Here is a 27,770-nt window from a genome sequence, read left to right on the forward strand (position 1 = left end):
TCCATAGTCAGTGAATTCTTAACTATTCTTCAGCACTGCAGTCAATATATTTACTAGAGAACTATAGTTGTAGATATTACCAAATCCTTCCCTGCTTAGTGTTCTCACTGGGCTTTGCCTGTACCTAAGATTCTTAACGTGTATTCTGGTTAAGTATGCATATTCATGTCTTTTGTTAGTTTGAGTGCTTTTCAGCTTTATTTTACTTACTTGTGTGTCCCAGCACCTGGCACAGTACCTAAACTACAGCAAGCCGGTTGAGTGAATGGTGATAGCCATCACCATTGCCAGTGATTAACACAGCAAGTCCCCTGAGTTATGTGAACCATTTAGCTAGGGTAAAATCCTTGCTTTAGTCTGACATCTCAGAGGCCAAGGGTCAAAGGGTCAAAGGGTTAGGAATGGGAAGTGATCACTCTCTGAGAAGCCCAGAACTGAGGGCTCAGAGCTGAACACGCTGTGTGGTTAGAGGGAATTGCTGTGGCTTTACAAGCCTCTTGGAGATTTCATGTGTTAACAGTAATGATTCCAAGGGATAGTCTGGGGGGCAGATACAAATAGCAGAACACAAATGAGGTAATGTGCCACTGCCAAGCTATTGCTGGGGATGTTTATAAAAAGAAAAGCATTCCCTTCTCAGCTCTCAGTGTCAACAGCCTCCTATCCTGAAGACAAGCTCACCACCACTGAGAGAGTGGGGAAACAGTTTGAGACCTAGCATCATTTAAACCTCCACAGGCAGAAAAGCCAGGTAAACCTTTTGACTTATTTACACTCAGACTATTTTAGTGAAGAATTTTCAAGAAAACCCTGATTCAGAGCTTGCTTGGTACATACTGCCTTGTGACAGTTATCCGTCAAGTATTATTTTCCAAATCTTTTTTAAAGGGAAGCTTCACACAAAAGTGGCATGTTTGTACTATCTTTTGATATCTTTAGTGAAAGAAACTGCTCCTGAATAAAGATGGGGATCTGGGGCCAAAGGGAAGACTATCTTCTTTCCCCTGTGCCGTTCTTCCCCATTTTCAGATGCCATAATATGGTGATTGGTAGGAGTAAAAAAAAGAGATTTCAGTTCAGTTCCAGCCATGTCAACTTTGTTGTAGGTATGTGGCAGGAACGATAAACCAGTCTTTAACGGAATCAGTTAATGGCTCTGGGACAACTTCAGCCCTTGACGGCCCCTTACCCTCCTGTTTACCTGCTCCTGTCTCATGAGCTTTGGGATGAATATTGGGCATTCAGCCAATAGAATTATATAATCTTACTAGAACTGCTTCCTACCCAGTTCCTTCTTATTCCTGCCTTCAGAAAGTTATGCAAGACGCTTGTTTTATCCTTGGCTTCTCTTAAATGTGAATATTTGAGAGAAGCAGACTGCCTCGGATAACCTTCTGGTTTTTACCACTACTGGCCTCCATCCTAGCCAAATGGGCATGACTTGCTTTGCAAAGAGGATCAGAGAATGGATGATATGCGTGGATACTAACTCCTGGAGAATTCTTGGAGACTGGGAGCTAGGGGACCAATTTGAAACGGTTGTTTTTTAGTTTGTGATTTCCTATGTATGCTGAGGGGAGGTTTAGAGATAGGAAGAAAAAATGACTACCAGTGACTATGGTGGGAGAGACAACATGTCTAAAAGAGAATGGAAATGGTCAGATTTAATCTTGAGCAAACTGCTGAAGTCCTCTGAGCTTTGGTTTCCTCATCTGTAGAATGAGGGTGTTAGACCAGCAGACAAAGTCTAATGACACTTCCAGCCATTGGAAATTTATTAATAATCACTTCCTAACCATTATGATACCCACTCTTACCCAGAATGAAAAACTATATATAGTGTGTCATCCTGTCCTACTTCCCTAAACCTTTTCTTTAAGTCTACTAAATTGGAATTTTTTCTTTTTAATTTAGAAGAGAAAAATGAAGGCAGGACATTTTGAAATGGTCACCATGCTGCTGGCACCTATGATTCTAATGGACATCTTCCAGGTAATGTTAGGAATGGGAAGCATGTGGTCACTGGAATGGGAACTCTTGATATAAGGTTGCCTGAGGCATTTGTGTGGGTTGATGATATAAATGAGAACAGAGAGAGTAGGTAAATTAGTTTTTTACAAGTAGATCTTATCTTCTACACACTGATATGTGTTAACTGTAGAAAATTGAAAAATTAAAATTAATCAAAAAGAAGAAAGTAAAAATCATCCACCATCTTCCATCCAGAGGGAAAGACTCAATCTGTTGGTGTGTATTCTTCTCAGCTTTCTTCTATGTGTTTATGTTTGTAATTTACAAAAATGGATTCACACTATACATAGTATTTTTTTACCTTTTTAAGTTAATATTGTGCTACAGATGTCTGTCCATGGCATCAGATATTCTAAAAATATGTATTTTTCTTCAGATAAGATGACACTGCAATGTTTATTTACGTTTTCCATTAAACTATATAGTGACTATTTTCCCACATTCAGTATTCTTTTTTTTTCTAATAGTTTATGATTTTATTTTTTACAATTGACTTTAAACATTCTGTATCATATTTTTATGTAAAATATGAGCCAGGTATCTCACTTGATATTTCCCGCCACATTGTTAGCTCTCACATCACTACTGAATGAGTGTTTGTCCACTGATTTGAAGTACGTTCTTTAAAATGTGTTATGTTCTTAAAATTTTACCCATTTTTAAATTTAATATTCTGATATATTGTTTATAGAATCACTGTATATTCTGTTACCTGGTCTGCAGTGTGACTTTTTAAAAATTGAAGTATAATTCACATATAAAAATATTCCATTTTACTTAAAAAAAATTTTTTTTTTAATTTATTTATTTTGGCTGTGTTGGGTCTTCGTTGCTGTGCGTGGGGCTTTCTCTAGTTGCGGCGAGCGGGGGCTACTCTTTGTTGCGGTGTGCAGGCTTCTCAATGTGGTTGCTTCTCTTGTTGCAGAGCATGGGCTCTAGGCGCACGGGCTTCAGTAGTTGTGGCACACGGGCTCAGTAGTTGTGGCTTGTGGGCTCTAGAGTGCAGGCTCAGTAGTTGTGGCGCACAGGCTTAGCTGCTGTGCGGCATGTGGGATCTTCCTGGCCCAGGGATCGAACCCGTGTCCCCTGCATTGGCAGGCGGATTCTTAACTGCTGCTCTACCAGGGAAGTCCCCAAAATATACCATTTTAAAGTGTACAGTTCAGTGATTCTCATATATTCACTATGCTGTGCAACCATCACCACTATCTCACTATAGGACATTCCCATCATGCCAAAAAAGAAATCCTGTACCTATTAGCAGTCAGTCCCAATTCCCTCTTCCCTGCATCCCCTGGGATGCACTTTGTCTCTATGGATTTGCATATTCTGGACATTTTTTCTGAATGGAATCATACAATATCTGGCCTTTTTGTGGCTTCTTTTACTTAGCATAACATTTTCAAGGTTCATCCATGTTGCAGTGTATATTAACACATCCTTCTTTTTTATAGTTTAATAATATTCCATTGCATGGTTATGCCACATTTTTTTATCCATTCATTAATTGATGGACATTTGGGTTGGCCCCACTTTTTTGTTCTTATGAATGAATAGTCCTGCCACAAACTTTCATGCAAAGGTTTTTGTTTGTGGGAACATATATTTTCAGTTCTCTTCTGTATATACCCAGGATTAGAATTGCTGGGTCGTGTGACTCTATGTTTAATATTTTGAGGAAGTGCCCCAAACTTTTCCACAGTGGCTGCACCATTTTAATTACTTATACAACGGGGTATGAGGGTTCTGTTTCTCTACATCCCTGCTGACACTTGCTATTTTCCTTTTTTTTTGGCTGTGTTGGGTCTTCGTTGCTGCGTGCGGGCTTTCTCTAGTTGCTGTGAGCGGAGGCTACTCTTTGTTGTGGTGCGCAGGCTTCTTATTGTGGTGGCTTCTCTTGTTGCGGAGCACGGGCTCTAGGCACGTGAGCTTCGGTAGTTGTGGCACGCAAGCTCAGTAGTTGTGATGCACGGGCTTAGTTGTTCCGAGATATGTGGGGTCTTCCCAGACCAGAGGTCGAACCTGTGTCTCGAGTCTCCTGCCTTGGCAGGAGGATTCTTAACCACTGCGCCGCCAGAGAAGTCCTTATTTTCCTTTTTCTTCCTTATCTTTATAGCCATCCTAATGCATGTGAGGTGGTGTCTCACTGTGGTTTTGATTTGCCTTTTTAATATTCTTCTGCAACATAAATTTGATGTGTTTGTTTTATGAATGTTTCATAATTTGTTTAACCAATTTCTTTTTTTAACCGTTTAGGTCATTTTTACATTTTTGTAATAAACTTTTAGTAATTGAATTTCATCCATATAGGCTTTTGTTTCAATGGATAACTCAGAGGAAGAAAATATAGTTAGTGTGTTCACCTAGCCTTTGTACCTGTTCCTTGTCCATTCAGTTTCCCCTGAATTGTGGTGGCATTTGTGGGCTTTTTCAGTGTTCAAGGTACTCACTATACAGAACACACAATCAACAGTGGCCTTTGGCCAGAAAGACTTGATGTCTAAAATTAGACATGCAGAGACTGGTTAGAGGCACAGGGGGAAAGACAGGATCATATTGGATCAACCCTTGATATGATGTGAGGAATGTGGGGTGGTGGTTTCAGGGTATGATGTCTTATAAGATGTTGAAGTCTTGAAGATAAATTAGGCATTGGCGCCCAAGATGCACTCTGGTACATTCTGTGCTGTGGAGGAAAGTGCATTTCTTGGCTAGGAGATGGCAATGATTTGATCTCATGAAGCTCGAATTCCCACTTCAGGAAAGTGACCTACAGACCCAGGAGTTCAGGGGTCTCAGTGACTTCCCCAGCAGAATATTCTGTGGCTGGTAATTGTGCCAGCACAATTCCTACATTCGTAAAATGGTGTTGTGAATTGTCTGCCCAGCCTTTCATAAGGGTTGTTATGAGGACAAAATTAAACTCTTTTTCTAAAAAGTGCTACATAAATGTCAGTGGTCTTCATCATCAGAAACACAACATTTTGGTTAAGAGAACAGACTCTGGAGCCAGATTGCCTGGGTTCAAATATCAATTCCAAACAAGTTAATCTCTCTGTGCCTTAGTTTCCTCATCCTTAAAAAAGGAACGAATAATGGTACCTACCTATCTCACAGGGTTACCATGAAGATTAAATGAATTAATATATATGAACACGTAGTGCTTCACATACAGAAAGCACTCTGGAGAAGTTTGTTAGGCCTTAATGATGAAGTGGCCACAGGGGGTGACTGAGAAGGAGAAATCTAAGAAAATTTCACAAATGAATAGATGGTTTTATATAAGGACTAGGTTGATGGTAGTTGTAGGCAGTAAGATTATAAGTTTGGTCTTGGTCTTAGATTGTTTTGTTTGAAGGGTCTTTGAGCAATTCAAGTGGAGTTATTAAGTAGGCAGTTGCTATACAGATCTTGCATTTACAGGACAGGTCAGAGGTATTTAGATGATAACTGAGACTATGGGTCTTATATAATTGCCTAAGGGTGGAATTGAGAGTTGGAAAATAAGTAGCCTTGAGAAACACCAGCATTTAATGGCCAACTAAAATATGCTAGATCTACAAAGGAGTCTAAGAAGAAATGTTTCCTTAGTGAGAGCTGTTTGGATGGAGGAATGGGGGTGGGAAACCGGACTGAAGAGGGTTGGGATATGAGTGGAAATGAAACGGAGACGGCAAAGACAGATGTCTTTTTGAAGAAGTTTGACTATGAGGGGAGAAGAGAGATAGTGAGAAGGAGATAGTGTGGGATATGGAATCAAGTTATATTTTGCTTTCTTAAGTTGGTTCTCTGCACCGCCTCTTCCTTTCCACACACACACTCACATACTTCAAGAATCATTCACATGGAGCCCGCAACTTTAACAGATCCTGGCTAAGTGTTTCTATAAAGTCTCCAACTGAGGTTGCAACTTATGCAGTCAGTGTACCATACAAGTATAGAGTAGTGGAAAGAGACAATGATATGGAGGGCGTTACACTTTTACTTGTAGAAACCCTTAGATGGTGTCTCTGGGCAGATGTGCTCATCCTGTGTTTTGATCCATAGGCCTGAGCACAGGGTTCTTACTTAGTTCACTTGAACTAAATATTTTGCCAGTTGCTATGCTAGATGCTTGGAATTCAGAAGATAAATATGATACATATCGTGCCCTTGAGGAACTTACAGTATAATACAGTCTGCCCTCCATATCCATACATGCATGACCCTGCAGATAGAGAGGGCCCACTGTATTCATTGTACTGTGCCTTTTTTTTTTTTCTTTTTGGCTGCACCACATGGCATGCGAGATCTTAGTTCCCCGACCAGGGTTCAAACCAGCACCCCTGGTTTGTGCAAGCACGGAGCCTTAACCACTGGACTGCCAGGGAAGGCTGTACTATGCCAGTTTTATAAGGAACTTGAGCATTTGTGGATTTGGGTATTTGCGGGGGCTCCTGGAACCAATCCCCCAATGATGCTGAGGGAAGACTGTACATATATTCCTATTACGAAATGATAAGAATAACCACAGCTTGTTGAAGGCTTGATATGTGCCAGGCATGGGGCTAAGGACTTTGCATATATTCATTATATCATTTAATCCTCACAATAATCCTGCAATTAAGATATTATTTCCTCACGTTATCCCCATTTTTTTTTTTTTTTTTTTTTTTTTTTTTTTTTTTGCGGTACGCGGGCCTCTCACTGCCGCGCCCTCCGCCCGAACCAATCCCCCAATGATGCTGAGGGAAGACTGTACATATATTCCTATTACGAAATGATAAGAATAACCACAGCTTGTTGAAGGCTTGATATGTGCCAGGCATGGGGCTAAGGACTTTGCATATATTCATTATATCATTTAATCCTCACAATAATCCTGCAATTAAGATATTATTTCCTCACGTTATCCCCATTTTTTTTTTTTTTTTTTTTTTTTTTTTTTTTTTTTGCGGTACGCGGGCCTCTCACTGCCGCGGCCTCCGCCGCCGCAGAGCACAGGCTCCGGAAGCGCAGGCCCAGCGGCCATGGCTCATGGGCCCAGCCGCTCCGCGGCATGTGGGATCTTCCCGGACCGGGGCACGAACCCGTGTCTCCTGCATCGGCAGGCGGACTCTCAACCACTGCGCCACCAGGGAAGCCCTATCCCCATTTTTTAGATGAAAAAAATTGAAGCTCAGAAATGTCAAGTAACTTTCCCATAAGTAATTAGTACCTATTAGTAACAGAAATGGAATTTGAACCCAGATCTGCCTGATTCAAAGCTAGTAGTGTTCGTTACACTACACTGCCCTGCTTCTTACGTTATGTGTGTCATTTAAAGATGCTTAGTCCTTTTCCAGTTACTTGTAACGGAAAGACAATTCAAACTAGCTCAGATAAATAGGGAATTTACTGATTCTTATGACTGAAGTTAAAACACAGTTTCCAGGTAAAGCTAGACTCAGGCCTTAAGTAATGTTATCAGGGCCTCGACTCTCTCTTCACCTCTCAGCTCTGCAAACCTTCCTTTGATGGCTTTATTTGTAGACAGGATTCTCCATGGGACTAAATGGATAACTATTGGCTGCCGCAAGCCAATATTATCCTTAGAGCTTATGGTTATAGGGAAAGAAAGCCTTTTGTTTTTCTGGGAGTGCTCTGGTTTTTAAGCCTGCATCGTTGCTTATCATAGGGGCTGAAGATGCAGAATCAGTCCTAGCCGAACCACACAGACAAAGGGGAGGGGGCATCCTCAAAGCAAAAGGGGTAATATTTGCCTTTATGTATTTATCCTTCATGTAAAGTGTTTCACACAAGATCTTTCAAATTCACTCAACAGTCTTGAGTGGTTGAGGAAATCTAGCTAAGAATATTGTTCAAAGCCAGAACTGCCACCCATTTTCTTCAGTTTCACCCTCATTGTTCTTTCCTCCATACCACAGGGTTCAGACGAATGAGTTGTAGGCATGGTCATTTACTCTTTCATACAAATATGTGAGAAAAGTTATCATTAGCAGTGCAAGACACTTCCTACGTAAAAACATATCCAAAGTTCATTGTAAGCAAGGGAGAGAGTCTTGGCATGAGGGGGTGGATGTGATAAATTGAGAGAAATGATGTACACCAAATATCTTTATTTCAAGAGTATTAATGTCCTTTTCCTTTGAAGGTACAAGCTGAAATGTTAGATATGGCAGATAATGCCTTTGATGACGAATACCTGAAATGCACTGACAGGATGGAAGTCAAATATGTTCCCCAGTTGCTCAAGGAGGAAAAAGCAAGCCTCCAGCTCTTGGAAGATGTGTGGGAAAATGCAGAAGCCAAGTGGGAAGCCCGGAAGACTCAGCTCTTTCTCCCTATGGGTTTTAAGGATAACCATGGAATAGCCCTGATGGCATATATTTCTGAAGCTCAAGAGCAAACTTCCTTTTACCATCTGTTCAGTGAAGCTGGGAAAATGGCTGGCCAGTCTCGAAAAGATTATGTCTATGGCTTCCAGTTCAAAGCTTTTCATTTTTACCTGACAAAAGCTCTGCAGTTGCTGAGAAGATCTTGTGAGAACAGTTACAAAAATGTGGTGTATAGCGTAAGGCAGACTACTTTATTTACGTTTGGAGGACTAAACCAAGTCCGATTTGGCCATTTCACCTTGGCATACTCAACCAAACCTCAAGTTGCTAATGACCAAGACGTTCTGTTAACCATCAACACATGCTTTGGAATTGCCGTTGAAAAATTTTTTGATAAAGAAAGTGAAAGAATTATTTTAATACCTCTGAATGAGGTTTTTCATGTGTCACAGGGTGGGGCTGGCAATAACCTTATCCTTCAAAGCACAAACAAGACCTGCAGCCATTATGAGTGTGCGTTTCTAGGTGGTAAGTGTCTCTGTTCTGTCTGTGCTTGTCTGGGAAAGAAGGAGTGGGACTCTTAGGCCCAGGGAGAGGTCAGGAAGAAAATCGGGAGGTTTTAAAAGGAGACAGAACATTGGTGGTCTCTCATCTAGTTCTTTTCATACTGTTAGTTTCTTTTTTCATAATTTAATTGTATCAAAATAATACATTTACGGTATTATTGAAAGTTAAAAAACCAAAATACTATTATAAGGTAATGGTTCTCAACTAGCAGTTTTGCCCACTAGGGTCAGTTGACCGTAACTGGAAACATTTTTAATTGTCACAACTATCTTTAGTTGCTGCTAGCATCTAGTGGGTATAGGCAAAGGAACAAAACCTGCCTGGCAGCTCTCATTTAATTGGAAGTCTAGAGGTGGGCTGTCCAGAGTTGGTACAGGGGCTCAACTACATCATGAGTAACTCAGACTCTTTGTCGTCCACCGATTTTAGCATGTTGGTTTGTTGATTCATGTTTTCAGTGTGACTGTTGGCAGCTGTAGGCGTCAGTCCATGTTCAAGACAAAAAGAAAGGATAGGAGGATGGCAGCCAAACCTGCCTGCTTAATCAGGAGAGGAAAAGCTTTCCCAGCAATTCTGAATAGACTTCTGATTGCATATCATTGACCAGGACAGCTACTTGATCGCCTGTTAACTACAACAAAATCTTGAAAAGAGGGTAATTAGCTTTTCCAGACTCTGTCATGTAAGGAGGCAGGGGAGAAGGGAATTAGAAGAATCTGATCACCACCACCCTCCTCAACATTTGTGCATTTCCCCTTCCCATTCTCCCAGTGTAGTAAAGACTGGTACCATTTTGTTTTTAAGTACTACTTTTACCTCAGAGTTATTAGTTGTACGATTTTCTGTTTCCTTAGCTTTTTATATCCCATCAGTAATTCACCGCCTGAATCCTTAGAAACATAAATCTCCTCTTAATACATTTAGGTATATCAGATACTCTCTCTTTTTTTTTTTTTTCTGGATATACTCCTGGATTCCATCATCTTGCTTTATGAAAATATCCTGAAATCTCTCCTCACTACTATTCTGAGACTTTCTTTTGCTTCTACCCTATGAGGAATCCCCTATATCTTGGACTTCCTTCTCTTTCTTGAATTACTCCTTAGTTTGGAAGGGGTAGGGATTCTTCAGAAGTTTTCTGAGAAAAGAGATATTGAGGCAAATTTTCTGAGACTTTGTATACCTGAAAAAATCTATGTTTGAGACCTTGAGTAATAGTTTGTAGATTTGTATTTTTGTCTTGGAAATTATTTTCCTTGGAATTTTGGAGATGTTCCTTCATTGTCTTTTAGTTTCTGATGCTGCTTTTAAAAAGTGTGAAGCCATTCTAATTACTAAAACTTTGAATGAGACTTGTTTTTCCCCTCTGGGAGGTTTTAGGATATTTTCTTTATCACCAGCTTTCTGAAATTTTATGGTATTGTGCTTTGGGGTATATGAGTAAAGGGTTAACAAAACCCTTTCTCCTTCCTCTTATGAAAATGGCCTCTTGTTGATCTTCTTCTAGCACTGTTTCTCTGTAATCTGCTAAAGGTGGAATGACAACTGTATAACCACCGTTGATGTTAACAGTGCATCTGAGCTGGGAGGTTGTGAATGAAGTATAAATACCTGGAGGGAAGCCATAGCTTTGGGCATTCCTGAATGTGGTGTGACATACTGAGGTATTCTTCTTGCTGAGTCCTGGAGTATACTCATGGCGTGATGATTGATATAAGAGATGTTGTCTTCTATGTGTGGCATGAGGCCACTAAGCTAGGATAGTTCCTGCACCCACCTGTGTAACCTTGTTTTCTTGTATTTGAGATGTCATTCTGGGGACTGAAGGACAGCCCTGGACTGCTGTGAGGACTTGCATTGACGGTGTATCTCTCATGCTACCCTTTAATAAGTATGCTGTGTTCCCTGCCTTGCATTCTTCTACAAAACTGAGTAAACTGGTGAAGGGATGCCTTTTGGAGTCTTATGAGTATGATTGTCTAGCTGAACCCAAAACTATAGCTGCTGGTCAAGCAGAACGAGTATTGAAGTAGGGCCTTGGAAGTGGGATAGACTTTTAGACCTTGACTCAAATGTGCCAGCGCATTATGAGATAAAAAAGAACAGGTAGAGAAGTGCTGATGAGATTATACCTGTGAGATGGAGTGGGGAGGGGAGCTGGTCCACTTTTGATTTAATGGCAGAAGCTATGTGGCCATTGAGATCCCTGGGGCACAAAATTTAAGGACGTCTTCATGCTTAGGGTCATATCCTTGCACAGCCTGCACCTGCATGATCCTAAGAGTGAGTGCCTCCTTAAATTTTGCACTCTAAACACCTCATTTGCCTCACCTTAGTCCTGGTCCTGAGTTGGAAGTTAGACCAACTGTTCTCCTTGAGGGGCAGACGAAGACTGAAGTGAGCAAATTTATGTTGAGAGGAAGAGTGCCCATTTCCCTCACCCAACCATACACTGGGCCTGACCAAAAACGAAGCCAGCTGGAGCCAGTTCATACCAGCTTACAGGAGCTGACTGTGGGCATATATCTCTTGGCAATTCCTCGTACATCACGATGACTTGAAATTGGCCGTGGATGAGAGTTACACCGTGGACATCAGCAAACCCTACAAATTAGAACCCCCATTCTCCACCCCAGAACCTGTTCAATTTTACCAGCACATTATAGCCAGAAACCCAGTTGAAGCTGGGCTGACAAAATGATACCACTTTTGGTGCTTCTAAGGCACTCAGCCAAATGCTATTTGTGGAGGCGTTGGTTCTGCAGAAACCCTGGCTACGGTCGCTGCAGTAGGCCAGATCAGTCACTCGTATCTGGTTGATGAACAGAGGTGGGCAGTGGAGCCCACAGAGTTCATGTTTGTGAGTAGCATCACGATAAACAAAAGGGCTGGAGCCGCTGGGTTGATTCAAAATGAGCCAGTTCCAGACCTACATGGGGAAGTGTGTTATGAACCCAGTGTGAGGAAGGGGGAGGAGAGTGGGCAAACTTCTGCGGGCCTGCCCAGAAAGTCAGGCAGAGGCTACGCAGCAGGTTAATGTTCAAACCAGCCACAAGGGGAAACCTCCGTGGAGGCTCACCTGTACTATTGTTTGGAGAGCTCTGGCAAAGTCAGGCCACTGCACTTGATTGTGTTGCTTTACCTCTAAGCTGGAGTCTGACCAATGTCCTCTGCTGCCATCTGGAGATAACTAATGGGAACTAAGGATCAAAAACACCCTGAAGTGATCATTAAAGCTAGGCTGTTGGAAACACTATGAAGGATAATAACCAGGGGTTTTAAAAGCTCAAGCCAGGAGGATATAACCAGAACCTTGTTCCATTGTGACTGAATATACCTCTGGATGTAAAAAGGCAGCATTTATGAAAGTGATTAAAAATTATACTGTGCTAAATTCAGTGTGCTAACACAGTCCTGTGCTGTTACTTTAAACTTGCTTGTGATTTTCAAGATAAAAATGTATGTGGGCCTTACAAAAACTAGTTAGCTAAAGAAAATAGTTCAGTTGGTTAGGAAGTGGAGAGGATAATTCCTGGTGGTCAAAGATACTCGTATTAATCCAAGATCATGGGAGTGAGTAAATGGCAACAAAACCCTTGATCCGTCCTTATGGGAAAATTACCACAGGTTAACCTTCTTTTATACTGTGTTTCTAGAAAACTTGATAAAAGTAGAATGTCAGCTGTGTAATCAGGCTACATTCCTCATCATTTAAAATGACCCCATCTGAAAACTGCACTTGGATTGGGAGGACTATAGATGAATTATAAATACCTGGCAGGAAGCCGTAGCTTTGAGATTTCATGCACCTTACAGTGTAGATATAATATGATTTATTGGAAGAAAACTTATAAGCAGAGAAATAGTAGAGTATACCTCATCCCCTGAACTCTCATTATTTTACTGAACAGGCTGGTCATAGATCATCTGGTATTTTGGACAGCATTTCCATAGAGAGGGACCAGATGGTATATATGTAAATATATTTTACATATTAATAGAGTCATGGGGGCAGGGAATATCAGTGTTCCCTGACTGCAAAAGTAATCTTGTTAGAAAGGAAGAGCCCCTGAACTCCAGTGGCTGGTGTTTGTCTATTTTGTTGAGCTTGCTCAGACCTGTTGAGGCAACTCTCTGCTAAGCCATCAAAAGGGGGAAAGAAGATGAACCTACAGAGCTATCCAGATTTATTTTTTATAAATCCACCCCTAGCACTTGAGGGCTCATCAAATATTAGTACCTTCACTGGTTCTGATGGACACTCTTTTAGCCTTCCCTGGGAGTAGCGAAGTTTCTGTGTTGTTGTCTGGGATTGGGGATTCAACAAGATTCCATATAGATAAACCAGATAGGAAGTGACATATCACATATCCATCACCTCGAGAAATTCACATTATGAATCAACGCCTAGAACATTTGGAAGGCTGTTCAGACTGTTTATTCCATATTTATAGGAAAAGGGAGAACTCTTTATTACCAACCCCCTCCAGACTTATTTCATCCACCAGACTTGTTCATGCTGACTGTATCAGTCAAGGTTTCCAACCAGAGAAACAGAATCAGTTGTAAGGAATTGGCTTACATGATTGTATGGGCTAGCAAGACAAGTCTGAAATCCATAGGTCAGGCTGTCAGGAAGGGCAGGCTGGAACTCTTGGGTATGAGCTGAAGCTGTGCCCACAGGCAGAATTTCTTCTTTTGGGAAGCCTAAGTGCTTAAGGTCTTTCTACTCATTGTATCAGGCCCACCAGATTATCTTGGATAATCTCCCTTATATAAAGGTCACTGATTATAGATTTTAGTCCCATCTTCAAAATACCTTCAAGGCAACAACTTAGATTAATGTTTGATTGAATAACTAGGGACTGTATACTAGACAAGTTGATACATAAAACTGACCCTCACACCTGTATTAGTTATCCATCACTGCATAACAAATTACTCTAAAATTTAGTGGCTAAAAACAACATTTATTGTCTCATAGTTGCTGTGTCAGGAATCTGGGTTCAGTGTACCTGGGTCTTTTGACTCGGGATCTCTCACAAGGCTGCAGTCATCATAACACTTGACTGGGGAGGATGTACTTCCCAGGTCACTCACATGGTTGATGGCAGGATTCAGTTCCTAGTGGGTTGTTGACTAAGGCCTTAGTTCCTCATGAGCTGTTGGCTGGAGGCTTCCCTTGTTCCTAACTACATAGGCTTCTCCATAGACTGTCTCACAGCATGGCAGCTGTCTTTTCAGGTGTGAAGTCTTACAGGTAAGGCCCCCATTGAGCCAATAGTTTGGATAAAGTAATAGGTGAGGCTTTGTACTGTCTAATGCAGAGGTTCTCAGACTTTCTTGGTTCATGGTGTCCTTAGTGTTGTCATAATTTTTTTCAGAGTGTCCCTAGGCTAAAATAAATGCATAAAAATTCCATTTATTAAGTAAACTCAAACAACTCAATAAGTATTTATGTCCTAATATCTTAGTAGCTGTTTTTTAAGAAGTAATATATATAAAAAGTTTTAAGAACTATTATTTCATTTTAAACCACAGTGACTTGCTAATGGGGTGTATGTGCCTATTGGACACTGACTGCACAGCTTCTCAAACCTTGGTATGAGATTAGATACCACCTTATTTCCTGATCCACATTGATTGTTCACATATACTTGCTTTTTATCACAACAATTGTTAAAAACCCAGCTTTGCAAATATATGATGTTATCGAATAGAATGTAGCATAACTTTGAAACTGTGTTCTCGCTAAAGCTAGTAGTTCATGCAGTGTCTGAAAGATATCAAGTCGGGCTGTGTTTGTCTTGAAATTTTAAAATATCCCTTGGTACCCCTGTGAATTTGCTAGAGCGTGCAGGGACACCTCTACCACTGTTTGGAAACTGCAGGTCTAGTGGATGGGCAGCCATTTATTTGCGGAAGTGGCTAAGGCTTCAGGAGCCAGGTTTGGCCCTTAATTGGAGGTAAAATTTCCATGTGACAGTGGAACTTTTGGGAGTTTGTCCTACTTCCTGGGAATTTAGTTCAAAGAGAACCCATTGCACAATAAGATATTAGGTTGGAGAATCATGACTTTTCTTTTAGTGAGACAGTCTGTCTCATTAGGCCCAGTAACAGGCTAGCAGTAGCAGGGCCTGCAAAGGGAGGAGTCCTTGTGTCCAAAAGTGCAGTGCCTAACAAATACTGCTGTAGTCTTGTTGCCAGAAATTCCAATCAGCTATGAGTCTGGTCACAGACATCTGTAATTTCTTGAGATCTGAAGGAGATAGGAACTCCTGGGAGGGCTTTATTTACTGTTGTCTGAACTGCTTCCAAGGCTTCTTACTGTAGAGCTCCCTGCTAAAATAACAACTTATAAGGTTTTCCAGTGTGGCTGGTAGGAATAGTCACTATTCTTCATCCTTTGAGTTCTTTCCCTGGCCTTGGGTAGTTTCCTTAGACAAGTATAAACTGATCAGTACTTTGCTGAGACTGGAAACCCTTTGAAGATCTCTCAGGTTCTCTGTGCAGCTCCTTTCTCTTTAGTACTCTGTAAAAACCAAACTATCCTAGTATTTTTCATTGTGGAAAAAGTTTAAACTGCTTAATAGTTATAATACCTTGTGAGTTTTCTATTTATTCTTGAGTTATTTTTGATAAGTTACATTTTTCTAGGAATTGTCCATTTGTCTTATATTTCAAATTTATTGGCATAAAGCAAGTCACAGTAATCTCATGTCTTTTTACACCTGCTGAATCCATGGTTATATTCCCTTTTTCAATCCCTATATATATTTGTGTCTTCTCCCATTTATTTCTGGATCAATCTCTTACCCATTTTTAACCCTCCTCCTTTTTTAAAAATTGAAGTATAGTTGATTTACAATATTGTGTTAGGTTCAGGTGTACAGCAAAGTGATTCAGTTATATATATATATTTTTTCAGATTATTTTCCATTATAGGTTATACAGGACATTATGAATATAGTTCCTCATGTATACGGTAAATCCTTATTGCTTATCTATTTTATATATGGTAGTTTGTATCTGTTAATCGCATATTCCTAATTTATCCCCACCCCCTCCTCCCTTTCCCCTTTGGTAACCATAGGTTTGTTTTCTGTGTCTGTGAATCTGTTTATTTTGTATATAGATTCATTTGTATTATTTTTTAGTTTCTACATATAAGAGATATTATATAATATTTGTATTTCTCTGTTTGACTTACTTCACTTAGTATGATGTTCTCTAGGTCCATCCATTTTGTCGCAAATGACAATATTTCATTCTTTTTTATAACTGAGTAATATTCCATTGTGTTTATACATATACATACACAATGGAATATTATATATATAATATATTATAATACATATATGTGGTATATAGATATATATACCACATCTTCTTAAGCCAGTCATCTATTGATGGGCACTTAGGTTGTTTCCATGTCTTGGCTATTCTAAGTAGTGCTGCTATGAACATTGAGGTGCATGTATCTTTTTGAATTAGGTTTTTCATCTTTTCTGGATATATGCTCAGGAGTGGGATTGCTGGATCATATGGTAGCTCTATTTTTAGTTTCTTAAGGAACCTCCATACTGTTTTCCATAGTGGCTGCACCAATTTACATTCCCACCAACAGTGTAGGAGGGTTTCCTTTTCTCTACACTCTCTCCAGCATTTATTGTTTGCAGACTTTTTGATGATAGACATTCTGATAGGTGTGAGGTGATACCTCACTGTAGTTTTGATTTACTTGTCTCTAGTAATTATGATGTTGAGCATCTTTTCATGTGCCTGTTGGCCATCTGTATGTCTTCTTTGGAAAAATATCTATTCAAGTTTTCTTTCTATTTTTTGTTTGAATTGATTGGGTTTTTGCTGTTGAGTTGTATGAGCTGTATGTATATTTTGGATATTAACTCCTGTCAATTGCATTCCGTAGGTTGTCTTTTTTTGTTGTTGATTGTTTCCTTTGCTGTGCAAAAGCTTTTATGTTTGTTTAGGTCCCATTTGCTTATTTTTGCTTTAATTTTTTCTTTTCTTTTTTTTTTTTTTTTTTGGCCTTGGGACACTGATCTAAGAAAATACTGCTACAATTTATGTCAGAGAATGTTTTGCCTGTGTTCTCTTCCAGGAATTTTATGGAATTATGTCTCATATTTAGGTCTTTAAACCATTTGAGTTTATTTTTGTATATGCTATGGGAGAGTGTTCTAATTTCATTGATTTTTATGTAGCTGTCCAGCTTCCCAACACCACTTGTTGAAGAGACTGTCTTTTCTCCATTGTATGTTCTTGCCTTCGTTGTAGATTAATTGACTATAGGTGTGTTGGTTTATTTCTGGACTCTCTATTCTGTTCCATTGATCTATTTGTTTTTGTGCCAATTCCACGCTATTTTGATTACTGTAGCTTTGTAGTATTGTCTGAAGTCTTGGGAGGGTTATGCCTCCAGCTTTGTTCTTTTTCCTCAGGATTGCTTTGGCAATTCTGGGTCTTCCATGGTTCCATATAAATTTTAGGATTATTAGTTCTAGTATTGTGAAAAGGAATGGATATTTTGATAGGGATTACATTAAATCTGTAGATTGCTTCAGGTAGTATGGCCATTTTAATAATATTAATTTTTCTAATCCAAGAGCATGGGATACCTTTCCATTTCTTTGAATCATCTTCAGTCTCTTTATCAGTGTTTTATAGTTTTCAACGTATAGGTCTTTCACCTCTTTGCTTAAAAGTTTTTTTTCCTAGTTTTTTTTTTTTTTTGACATGATTTTAAACAGGATTTTTTTTTTTTTTTTTACTTTCTGATATTTCATTGTTAGTGTAAAGAAATACAACAGATTTCTGTATATCAATCTTATATCCTGCTACCTTGCTGAGTTCATTTATTAGTTCTAATAGTTTTTGTGTGGAGTCTTTAGAGTTCTCTATATAGAGTATCATGTCATCTGCAGATAGTGACAGTTTTACCTCTTCCCTTCAAATTTGGATACCTTTTGTTTTTCTTGTCTGATTGCTGTGCTAGGATTTCTAATACTGTGTTGAATAGAAGTGGTGAGAGTGAGCATCCTTGTCTTATTCCTGAATTTAGCAGGAAGGCTTTCAGCTTTTTCTGTTGAGTGTGATGTTGGCTGTGGGTTTGTTGTAAATGGCTTTTATTGTGTTGAGTTATGTTCCCTCTATACCCACTTTGGTGAGAGTTTTTATCGTGAATGGATGTTGAATTTTATCAAATGCTTTTTCTGCATCAATTGAGATGGTCATGTGGTTTTGTCTTTTCTTTTGTTGATGTGGTGTATCACATTGATTGATTTACTTATCTGAACCATCCTTGTGACCCTGGAATGAATCCAACTTAAACATTCTGCATGACCCTTTTTAGGTATTGTTAGATTAGGTTTGCTAATATTTTGTTGAGGATTTTTGATCTATGTTCATCAAAGATATTGGCCTGTAATTTTCATTTTTTGTAGTGTTTTTGTCTGGTTTTGGTATCAGAGTGATGGTGGCTTCATAAGAATTTGGGAGCGTTCCCTCCTCTTCAGTCTCTTGGAATAGTTTGAGAAGGATAGGTATAAGTTCTTCTTTATATGTTTGGTAGAATTCCCCAGTGAAGCCGTCCATTCCTAGACTTTTGTTTGCAGGGAATTTTTAAATTATGGATTTTATTTCACTTCTAATGATTGATTTGTTCAAATTATCTGTTTCTTTTTGACTCAATTTTGGCAGGCTATATGTTTCTAGAAACTTTTCCATTTCTTCTAGGTTGTCCAATTTGTTGGTATATAACTGTTCATAGTGTTCTCTTATGATTTTTTGTATTTCTGCACTATTGGTTGTTATTTCTCCTCTTTCATTTCTTATTTTGTTTATTGGGGTCCTCTTTCTTTTCTTCTTGGTGAGCCTGGCTAGAGGTTTGTCGATTTTGTTTATCTCTTAAAAAAACCAACTCTTGGTTTTACTGATCTTTTCTATTGTTTTTTATCTCTATTTTTATTTAGTTCCTCTGTGATCTTTATTATTTCCTTCCTTCTGCTGACTTTGGGTTTTGTTTGGTCTTTTTCTAATTCTTTTAGGTGACAGTTTGTTTATTTGAGACTTGTTTCTTAAGGAAGGCCTATATTGCTGTGACCTTCTCTCTTAGAACTACTTTTGCTATATCCCATAGATTTTGTAAGGCTGTATTTTCATTGTCATTTGTTTCAAGGTGTTCTCTGATTTCCTCTTTGAATTCATCATCAACCCATTGTTTTTTTTAGTAGCATGTTGTTTAGTCTCCATGTGATCGGTTTCTACATTTTTTTTCTTTTTGTTGTTGATTTCTAGTTTCATACTGTGGTGGTCAGAAAAGATGCTTGAAATAATTTCTATCCTCTTAAAATTGTTGAGGCTTGTTTTGTGTCCTAGTATGTGGTCTATTCTAGAGAATGGTCCATGCACCCTTGAAAAGAATGTGCATTCTGGTTTTTTTGGATATAATGTCCTGTAGATATCAATTAAATCCAACTGGTCTATTGTGTCATTTAGAATCTTTGTTGCCTTATTGATTTCATCTGGAATATCTGTCTATTGATGTCAGTAGAGTGTTAAAGTCTCTTACTATTACTGTATTCCAGTCAGTTTCTCCTTCTATGCCTGTTCATATTTGTTTTATTTATCTAGGTGCTTCTATACTGGGTGAATATGTTAATGAGTGTAATAGCCTCTTCTTGTATTGATCCCTTTATCATTAGTGTCCTTCTTTGTTTTTCCTTATGGACTTTGTTTTAGTCTGTATTGTCTGACATGGATATTGCTACCCCTGCTTTCTTGTTGTTTTCATTTGCATGAAATACCTTTTTCCATCCCCTCACTTTCAATCTATGTATGTCTTTTGACCTAAAGTGAGTCTCTTGTAAGCAGCATATTGTAGGTTCTTTTTTTTTTTTAATCTGCCATTCTGTGTCTTTTGATTGGAGCATTTAGTCCATTGACATTTAAAGTTATTATTGACAAGTATATATTTATTGCCATTTTAAACCCTGTTTTCAAGGTGATTTTGTAGTTCTTCCATGTTCATTTCTTCTTATTTTTGTTTTTCTTTTTGTTGTTTGATGGTTTTCTTTTGTATTATGCTTGAACTGCTTTCTTTTTGTTTTTGGTGAATCTATCGTATGGTTTTGACTTGTGGTTACCCTTGTTTTCAGGTATGTTAACCCATAACTATATCTGCTTGCTTTAGACTGGTAGTCATATAAGTTCAAACACATTCCAAAAGATCTACAATTTTAATCCCCTCCCCCATATTTCATGATTTTGATGTCCTGTTTTACATCTTAATGTTTATGTTTTTGCTGTTAATTGTAGTTATAAACACTTTTACAAAAATTTTCTGATTGTTTTTTAATCTGTGTACTGGCTTATTTAGGTGGTCTTCAATCCTTTTATACATTTGCCATTCCTATTGTGACTTTCCCTTTCCTATAGATTCTTGATTCTTTTCTATTTAGAGAAGACCATTCAATATTTCTTTTAGGTTAGGTTTAGTATTGCTGTATCCTTTTAGTTTTTGCTTGTCTGAGACATCCTTTATCTCTTCTTCTAGCCTAAAGGATAGTCTTGCTGGGTAGAGTATCCTAGGTTGCAGATTTTTCCCTTTCATGACTTTGTTTGACAGTGTTTCTGCAGAGAAATTAGCTAAGAGCTTTATGGGGGTTCCTTTGTAACTGACTCTTTGTTTCTCTTTTGCTGCCTTTAGATTCCTCTCTTTATTTTGAACTTTTTCCATTTTAATTATCATATGTCTTGGTGTTGGTCTGTTTAGGTTCATCTTATTTGGGACCCTCTGTGCTTCCTGTACCTAGATATATGTTTCCTTCTTTAGGTTTGGGAAGGTTTCAGCCATAATTTCTTCAAATACATTTTTTTTTTTGGCCTTGCCATGCAGCTTGTGGGACCTTAAGTTTGGCACATTTTATATCATCCCATAGACCTCGTATATTGCTTTCATTTTTTTTTTCATTTGTCTTTCTGTCTTTTGTTCTGATTGGGTGATTTCCATTATTCTATCTTCCAGATCACTTATTCGTTCTTCTACATTATTTAGTCTGCTATTCGTTGCTTCTAGATTGGTTTTTATCTTGGTAATTGAGTTGGTTTAGATTGGCTCCTCTTTATAGTTTCTAGTTCCTCGTTACAGTGATTCTGCATTTCTATCAATAATCGTTCTTAATTCATTTAGCATTTTTACTACCTCCTTTTTGAACTCAGGGTCAAGTAGAGTGGAGAGGTCTGTTTCATTGTTTGTTCTTTCAGAGGATTTCTCTCGTTTTTTAATTTATTTAAAAAAATTTTTTTTATAACTTTAAAAAATGTATTTATTTTATTTATTTATTGTTGGCTGCATTGGGTCTTCATTGCTGCACGCAGGCTTTCTCTAGTTGCAGTGAGCAGGGCCTACTCTTCGTTGCAGTGTGCGGGCTTCTCATTGTGGTGGCTTCTCTTGTTGCTGAGCATGGGCTCTAGGTGCATGGGCTTCAGTAGTAGTGGCGCGCTGGCTCAGTAATTGCAGTTCTTGAGCTCTAGAGCGCAGGCTCAGTAGTTGTGATGCACGGACTTAGTTGCTCCGCCGCATGTGGGATCTTCCTGGACCAGGGCTTGAACCTGTGTCCCCTGTGTTGGCAGGCGGATTCTTAACCGCTGCACCACCAGGGAAGCCCCTCTCTTGTTCTTTTAACTGGGAGCAGTTCCTGTGCTTTTTAAATTTTACTTAAATTTATGTCTCTATAAATTTAGGAGAAACAGTTATCTACTGTGGTCTTGAAAGGCTGGTTTTTATGTGGGAGCATTCCTGTATGAATGTATGAGACTGTATGAGTCCAATAATTTTGGTGCAATGGCTGCTTTTGGTATCTAGCCACATCTTTCCTCAGAGCATCATACCCTTGATAGGGCATGTAATTGGTGTTGTGGTGACCAGAGCCTGCACTGGATTTGGGTGGGGCCTCCTCTTTGCTCCATGGAGTCCCATCCCTTTCTTGCCTAGTGCTAGGCTGGTGCTGGGGGCTGGGGTGTTGTGACTGCAGGAATCGAGGTGATTGTGTTGCCACCTGGGACTGGGGCTGCCTCTATGGTAGGGCTCTCCCAGGACCTGTCTGCCCCAAATCTGGCTCCAAGCTGCTGTGTGAGGTGGGCAGAACTGGAGCCCTTCTGCCGGGAAAGCAACATCTGAGTACTCCTCACATGTGATTCTCTGATGCTGCCTGTCACCTACTGTGCACACCAACAGAGTCCACTGCTGGAGCCAAGCCCTGCCATGCACGCTGACAATGAGCTCTGGTTTGGCCCAGATCACACCCCAGGCCCTCCGGGCTGTTTCTGCACAGGTAGACAGAGTCCTCTCCCAGGGTCCATCTCCCTGAATTTCAGTACTAGCAGCCCCACCCGGCAGGCCTTTCAGGCTGGGAAGTGCAGCAAGATGGAAGCTGTCAGCACCAGTCTCTCTCCACCCTGATTGCTAGCAAGCCGTAGTAAAGGGTTAGGTTAACTGTTGAGGAGGACATTTAGTATCTGAAGAGAGAATTAGTTAAACAGACAGATAAATTTTCTCCTAATTTTTTCAGACTAATCATATAATCATAAAGTGTTAGCTGGGGGGGGCAGAGTCAAGATGGCAGTGTGGGAAGATGCCGAGTTAGGTCTCCCCACAACTAGGGTGCCTGCTGGCTGCTGATGGGGGGCCCTGACGGCCAAGGAGATGGGAGGAGCCCCCAAGCGAACTGGTAGGACATGGGGGGACTGAGAGGGGAGGAGAAGTGGAGGCCAGATGGGTGCCCCTGAGGCCAGGGAGATCAGGAGAGGCAGGCGGAGGGGCTGTCCAGGAGGATTGGGAGAGGAGCAGAGGGCAATTGCCCACCCACTCAGGCCCAGGGAGCCTGCTGAGCTCCCAGACCAGTCCCCTGCCCTCCAAGGCCCTCCCCCACCCCGGCCGCATTGGTCCTGGGGGGCATAGGAAGGAGGCAGGGGAGATCAGGAGAGGCAGGCGGAGGGGCTGTCCAGGAGGATTGGGAGAGGAGCAGAGGGCAATTGCCCACCCACTCAGGCCCAGGGAGCCTGCTGAGCTCCCAGACCAGTCCCCTGCCCTCCAAGGCCCTCCCCCACCCCGGCCGCATTGGTCCTGGGGGGCATAGGAAGGAGGCAGGGGAGATCAGGAGAGGCAGGTGGGGGGGCTGTCCAGGAGGATTGGGAGAGGAGCAGAGGGCAATTGCCCACCCACTCAGGCCCAGGGAGCCTGCTGAGCTCCCAGACCAGTCCCCTGCCCTCCAAGGCCCTCCCCCACCCCGGCCGCATTGGTCCTGGGGGGCATAGGAAGGAGGCAGGGGAGATCAGGAGAGGCAGGTGGGAGGGGCCCTCCAGGACTAGAGGAGCGGGAGAGGAGAGGAAGGCGTTTGCCCCTCTCATTCGAGCCCAGGAAGCCTTCTGGGCTCCCAGGTGAGGTCCCCCACCCTCTGAGACCAGGGGTGGGGGGCCCTTCTGTTCCGTTGAGCCTAAGCCCCACCTCCTACAGCCCCCTAGGGCCTTTTCCAGCCCTGTGGGTCCTGAGCACGGGCCCCACCCAACGCCCAAACCTTGCCCTTGCTTAGGCCCCGCCCTCCAGAGCCAAGGGATTTCCCCCCGCTTTTTTTTGCTTTTTTCTTCTTTTCCCTCCTCCCCTCTTTTACTATTGTGGTACTGTTGTACCTTCTGGTTGTTGTTTCATCTATATTTTAATTTTCATATTCTTTCTAACATATCTGTTAGTTTCCTAGTCTAATTTTATTTTTTACTTTGCTATTGTTCTCTTTTTTTTTTTTTTTGCCACCCCACGTGGCTTGCAGGATCTTGGTTCATGAGCTGGGGGTTGGGCGACAGCTCCTGCGGTGGGAGCTCTGAGTCCTAACCACTGGACTAACAGAGAACCTCAGACACCTCAGAGAATATTCATCAGAGTGAGGTCTCATGGAGGTCCTCATCTCAGCACCAAGACCCAGCTCTTCACAACAGCCTACAAACTCCAGTGTTGGAAGCCTCAGGCCATACAACCAGTAAGACAGGAACACAATCCCACTCATTAAAAAAAAAAAAAGAGAGAGAGATAGCAAAAAATAGTCACAGATTAAGGAGCAAGGTAAAAACCTACAAGACCAAATAAACGAAGAGGAAGTAGGCAATCTACCTGAAAAAGAATTCAGAGTAATGATAGTAAAGATGATCCAGAATCTCAAAAATAGAACGCAGGCACGGATTGAGAAACTACAAGAAATGTTTAACAAAGATCTGGAAGAACTAAAGAACAAACAGAGATGATAACATTAAACACACCATCATTCAAATTATAGGGGTCCCAGAAGAAGAAAAGAAAAAAAAAGGGTCTGAGAAAATATTTGAAGAGATTATAGTGGAAAACTTCCCTAACATGGGAAAGGAAATAGTCACCCAAGTCCAGGAAGCACAGAGAGTCCCATACAGGATGAACCCTAGGAGAAGCACACCAAGACACGTATTAATCAAACTAACAAAAATTAAATTCAAAGAAAAAATATTAAAAGCAGCAAGGGAAAAACAGAAAAATAACGTACAAAGGAATCCCCATAAGGTTATCAGCTGGTTTTTCAGCAGAAACTCTACAGTCCAGAGGGAGTGGCAGGATATACTTAAAGTGATGAAAGAGAAAAACCTACAACCAAGATTACTCTACCCAGCAAGGATCTCATTCAGATTCGAAGGAGAAATCAAAAGCTTCTCAGACAAGCAAAAGCTAAGAGAATTCAGCACCACCAAAGAAACTTCTCTAGGCGGGAAACACAAGAGAAGAAAAAGACCCACAAAACCAACCCAGAACAATTAAGAAAATGGTAATAGGAACATACATATTAGTAATAACCTTGAATGTAAATGGATTAAACACCCCAACCAAAAGACACAGACTGGCTGAATGGATACAAAAACAAGACCCATATATATGCTGTCTGCAAGAGACCCACTTCAGACCTAGGGACACATACAGACTGAAAGTGAAGGGATGGGAAAAGATATTCCATGCAAATGGAAATCGAAAGCTGGAGTAGCAGTACTCGTAACATAAAATAGACTTTAAAATAAAGACTGTTACAAGAGATAAGGAGGGACACTACATAACAGTCAAAGGATCAATCCAAGAAGAAGATATAATAATTGTAAATGTTTATTCACCCAACATAGGAGCACCTCAATACATGAGGCAAATGTAACAACCGTGAAAGGAGAAATCAACAGTAACACAATAATAGTAGGGGACTTTAACACGCTACTTACACCAATGGACAGATCATCCAAACAGAAAATAAGTGAGGAAACACAAGCTTTAAATGACACAATAGACCAGATAGATTTACTTGATATCTATAGAACATTCCACCCGAAAGTGGCAGAATACACTTTCTTCTCAAATGCTCATGGAACATTCTCCATGATAGATCACATCTTGGGTCACAAATCAAGCCTCCATAAATTTAAGAAAATTGAAATTGTATCAAGCATCTTTTCTGACCACAACACTATGAGATTGGAAATCAATTACAGGAAAAAAACTGTAAAAAAAGACAAATACATGGAGGCTAAACAACCAAGAGATCAGTGAAGAAGTCAAAGAAGGAATAAAAAAAATACATAGAATTGGGCTTCCCTGGTGGCACAGTGGTTGAGAATCTGCCTGCCGATGCAGGGGACGCGGGTTTGTGCTCCGGTCCAGGAAGATCCCACATGCCGCGGAGCAGCTAGGCCCGTGAACCATGGCCACTGAGCCTGTGCGTCCGAAGCCTGTGCTCTGCAACGGGAGAGGCCACAACAGTGAGAGGCCCGCATACCACTAAAAAATAAATAAATAAATAAATAAATAAAAATACATAGAATCAAATGACAATGAAAATACGATGACCCAAAACCTATGGGACACAGCAAAAGCAGTTCTAAGAAGGAAGTTTACAGAAATTCAATCTCACCTCAAGAAACAAGAAAAATCTCAAATAAACAATCTAACCCTACATTTAAAACATCTAGAGAAAGGAGAACAAAGAAAACCAGAAGTCAGTAGAAAGAAATCATAAAGATCAGAGCAGAAATAAATGAAATAGAAATGAAGAAAACAATAGCAAAGATCAATAAAACTAAAATCTAAAATCTTTGAGAAGATAAACAAAATTGATAAACCCTTAGCCAGCCTCATCAAGAAAAAAAAGAGGATGCAAATCAATAAAATTAGAAATGAAAAAGGAGAAATCACAACAGACACTGCAGAAATACAAAGGATTATAAGAGACTACTACAAACAACTATATGCCAATAAAATGGACAGCCACGAAGAAATGGACAAATTCTTGGAAAGAAACAATTTTCCAAGACTGAACCAGGAAGAATTAGAAAATATAAACAGACCAATCACAAGTAATGAAATTGAAACGGTAATTAAAACTCTTCCTACAAAAGTCCAGGACCAGATGGCTTCACAGGTGAATTCCATCAGACATTTAGAGAAGAGGTAACACTGATCCTTCTCAAGAGTTTGATCCTTCTCAAACTCTTCCAAAAAGTTGCAGAGGAAGAAACACTCCCAAATTCGTTCTACAAAGTCACCATCACCCTGATACCAAAACCAGAAAAAGATATCACAAAAAAAGAAAATGATAGACCAATATCACTGATGAACATAGTTGCAAAAATCCTGAGCAAAATACTAGCAAACAGAATCTAACAACATATTAAAAGGATCATACACCATGATTAAGTGGGATTTATCCCAGGGATGCAAGGATTCTTCAATATATGCAAATAAATCAATGTGATACACCACCTTAACAAATTAAGGAATAAAAACCATATGATCATCTCAATAGATGCAGAAAACGCTTTTGACAAAATTCAACACCGAGTTATGATAAAAACTCTCCAGAAAATGGGCATAGAGGGAACCTACCTCAACATAAAAAAGGCCATATATGACAAATCCACAGCAAGCATCATACTCGATGGTGAAAAACTGAAAGCATTTCCACTAAGGTCAGGAACAAGACAAGGATGTCCACTCTTGCCACTCTTATTCAACATAGTTTTGGAAGTCCTAGCCACTGGCAATCAGAGAAGAAAAAGAAGTAAAAGAATACAAATTGGAAAAGAAGTAGCAAACTGTCACTGTTTGTGGATGACATGATACTATACATAGAGAATCCTAAAGATGCCACCAGAAAACTACTAGAAAACAGTATGGAGGTTCCTTAAAAAACTAAAAATAGAACTACCATGTGACCTAGCAATCCCACTACTGAGCATATACCCTGAGAAAACCGTAATTCAAAAAGACATGTACCACAATGTTCATTGCAGCACTGTTTACAATAGCCAGGACATGGAGCCAGTCAAAATGTCCATCGACAGATGAATGGATAAAGAAGATGTGGCACATATATACAATGGCATGTTACTCAGTCATAAGAAGGAGCGAAATTGAGTTATTTGTAGTGAGGTGGATGCACCTAGAGTCTGTCATACAGAGTGAAGCAAGTCAGAAAGACAAAAACAAATATCGTATGCTAACACATATGTATGGAATCAAAAAAAAGTTGGTACTGGTGAACCTAGTTGCAGGGCAGGAATAAAGATGTAGACATAGAGAATGGACTTGAGGACACAGGGTGAGAGGGGGAAGCTGGGGTGAAGTGAGAGTAGCATTGACATATATACACTAGCAAATGTAAAATAGATAGCTAGTGGGAAGCAGCCACATAGCACAGGGAGATCAGCTTGGTGCTTTGTGACCACCTAGAGGGGTGGGATAGGGAGGGTGGGAGGGAAACACAAGAGGGAGGGGATATG

The 27,770-nt window shown here is 40.2% G+C and overlaps 1 protein-coding gene across 2 annotated transcripts in view; it reads left to right on the forward strand.

Moving 5' to 3' along the window:
• Positions 1-27,770, forward strand: part of ART3 (ADP-ribosyltransferase 3 (inactive)) — a 105,869-nt gene that overhangs the window by 64,919 nt on the left and 13,180 nt on the right. For both annotated transcript variants that reach the window (XM_028491930.2, XM_028491931.1), the window contains exons 2-3: positions 1,915-1,992; positions 8,165-8,876. In XM_028491930.2, the coding sequence (XP_028347731.1) occupies positions 1,924-1,992; positions 8,165-8,876 (781 nt within the window). In that variant the 5' untranslated portion in view covers positions 1,915-1,923. The remainder of the gene's footprint in view (positions 1-1,914; positions 1,993-8,164; positions 8,877-27,770) is intronic.

This window comes from Physeter macrocephalus, chromosome 7 (assembly GCF_002837175.3).
Source record: "Physeter macrocephalus isolate SW-GA chromosome 7, ASM283717v5, whole genome shotgun sequence".
Classification (NCBI taxonomy): Eukaryota; Metazoa; Chordata; class Mammalia; order Artiodactyla; family Physeteridae; genus Physeter; species Physeter macrocephalus.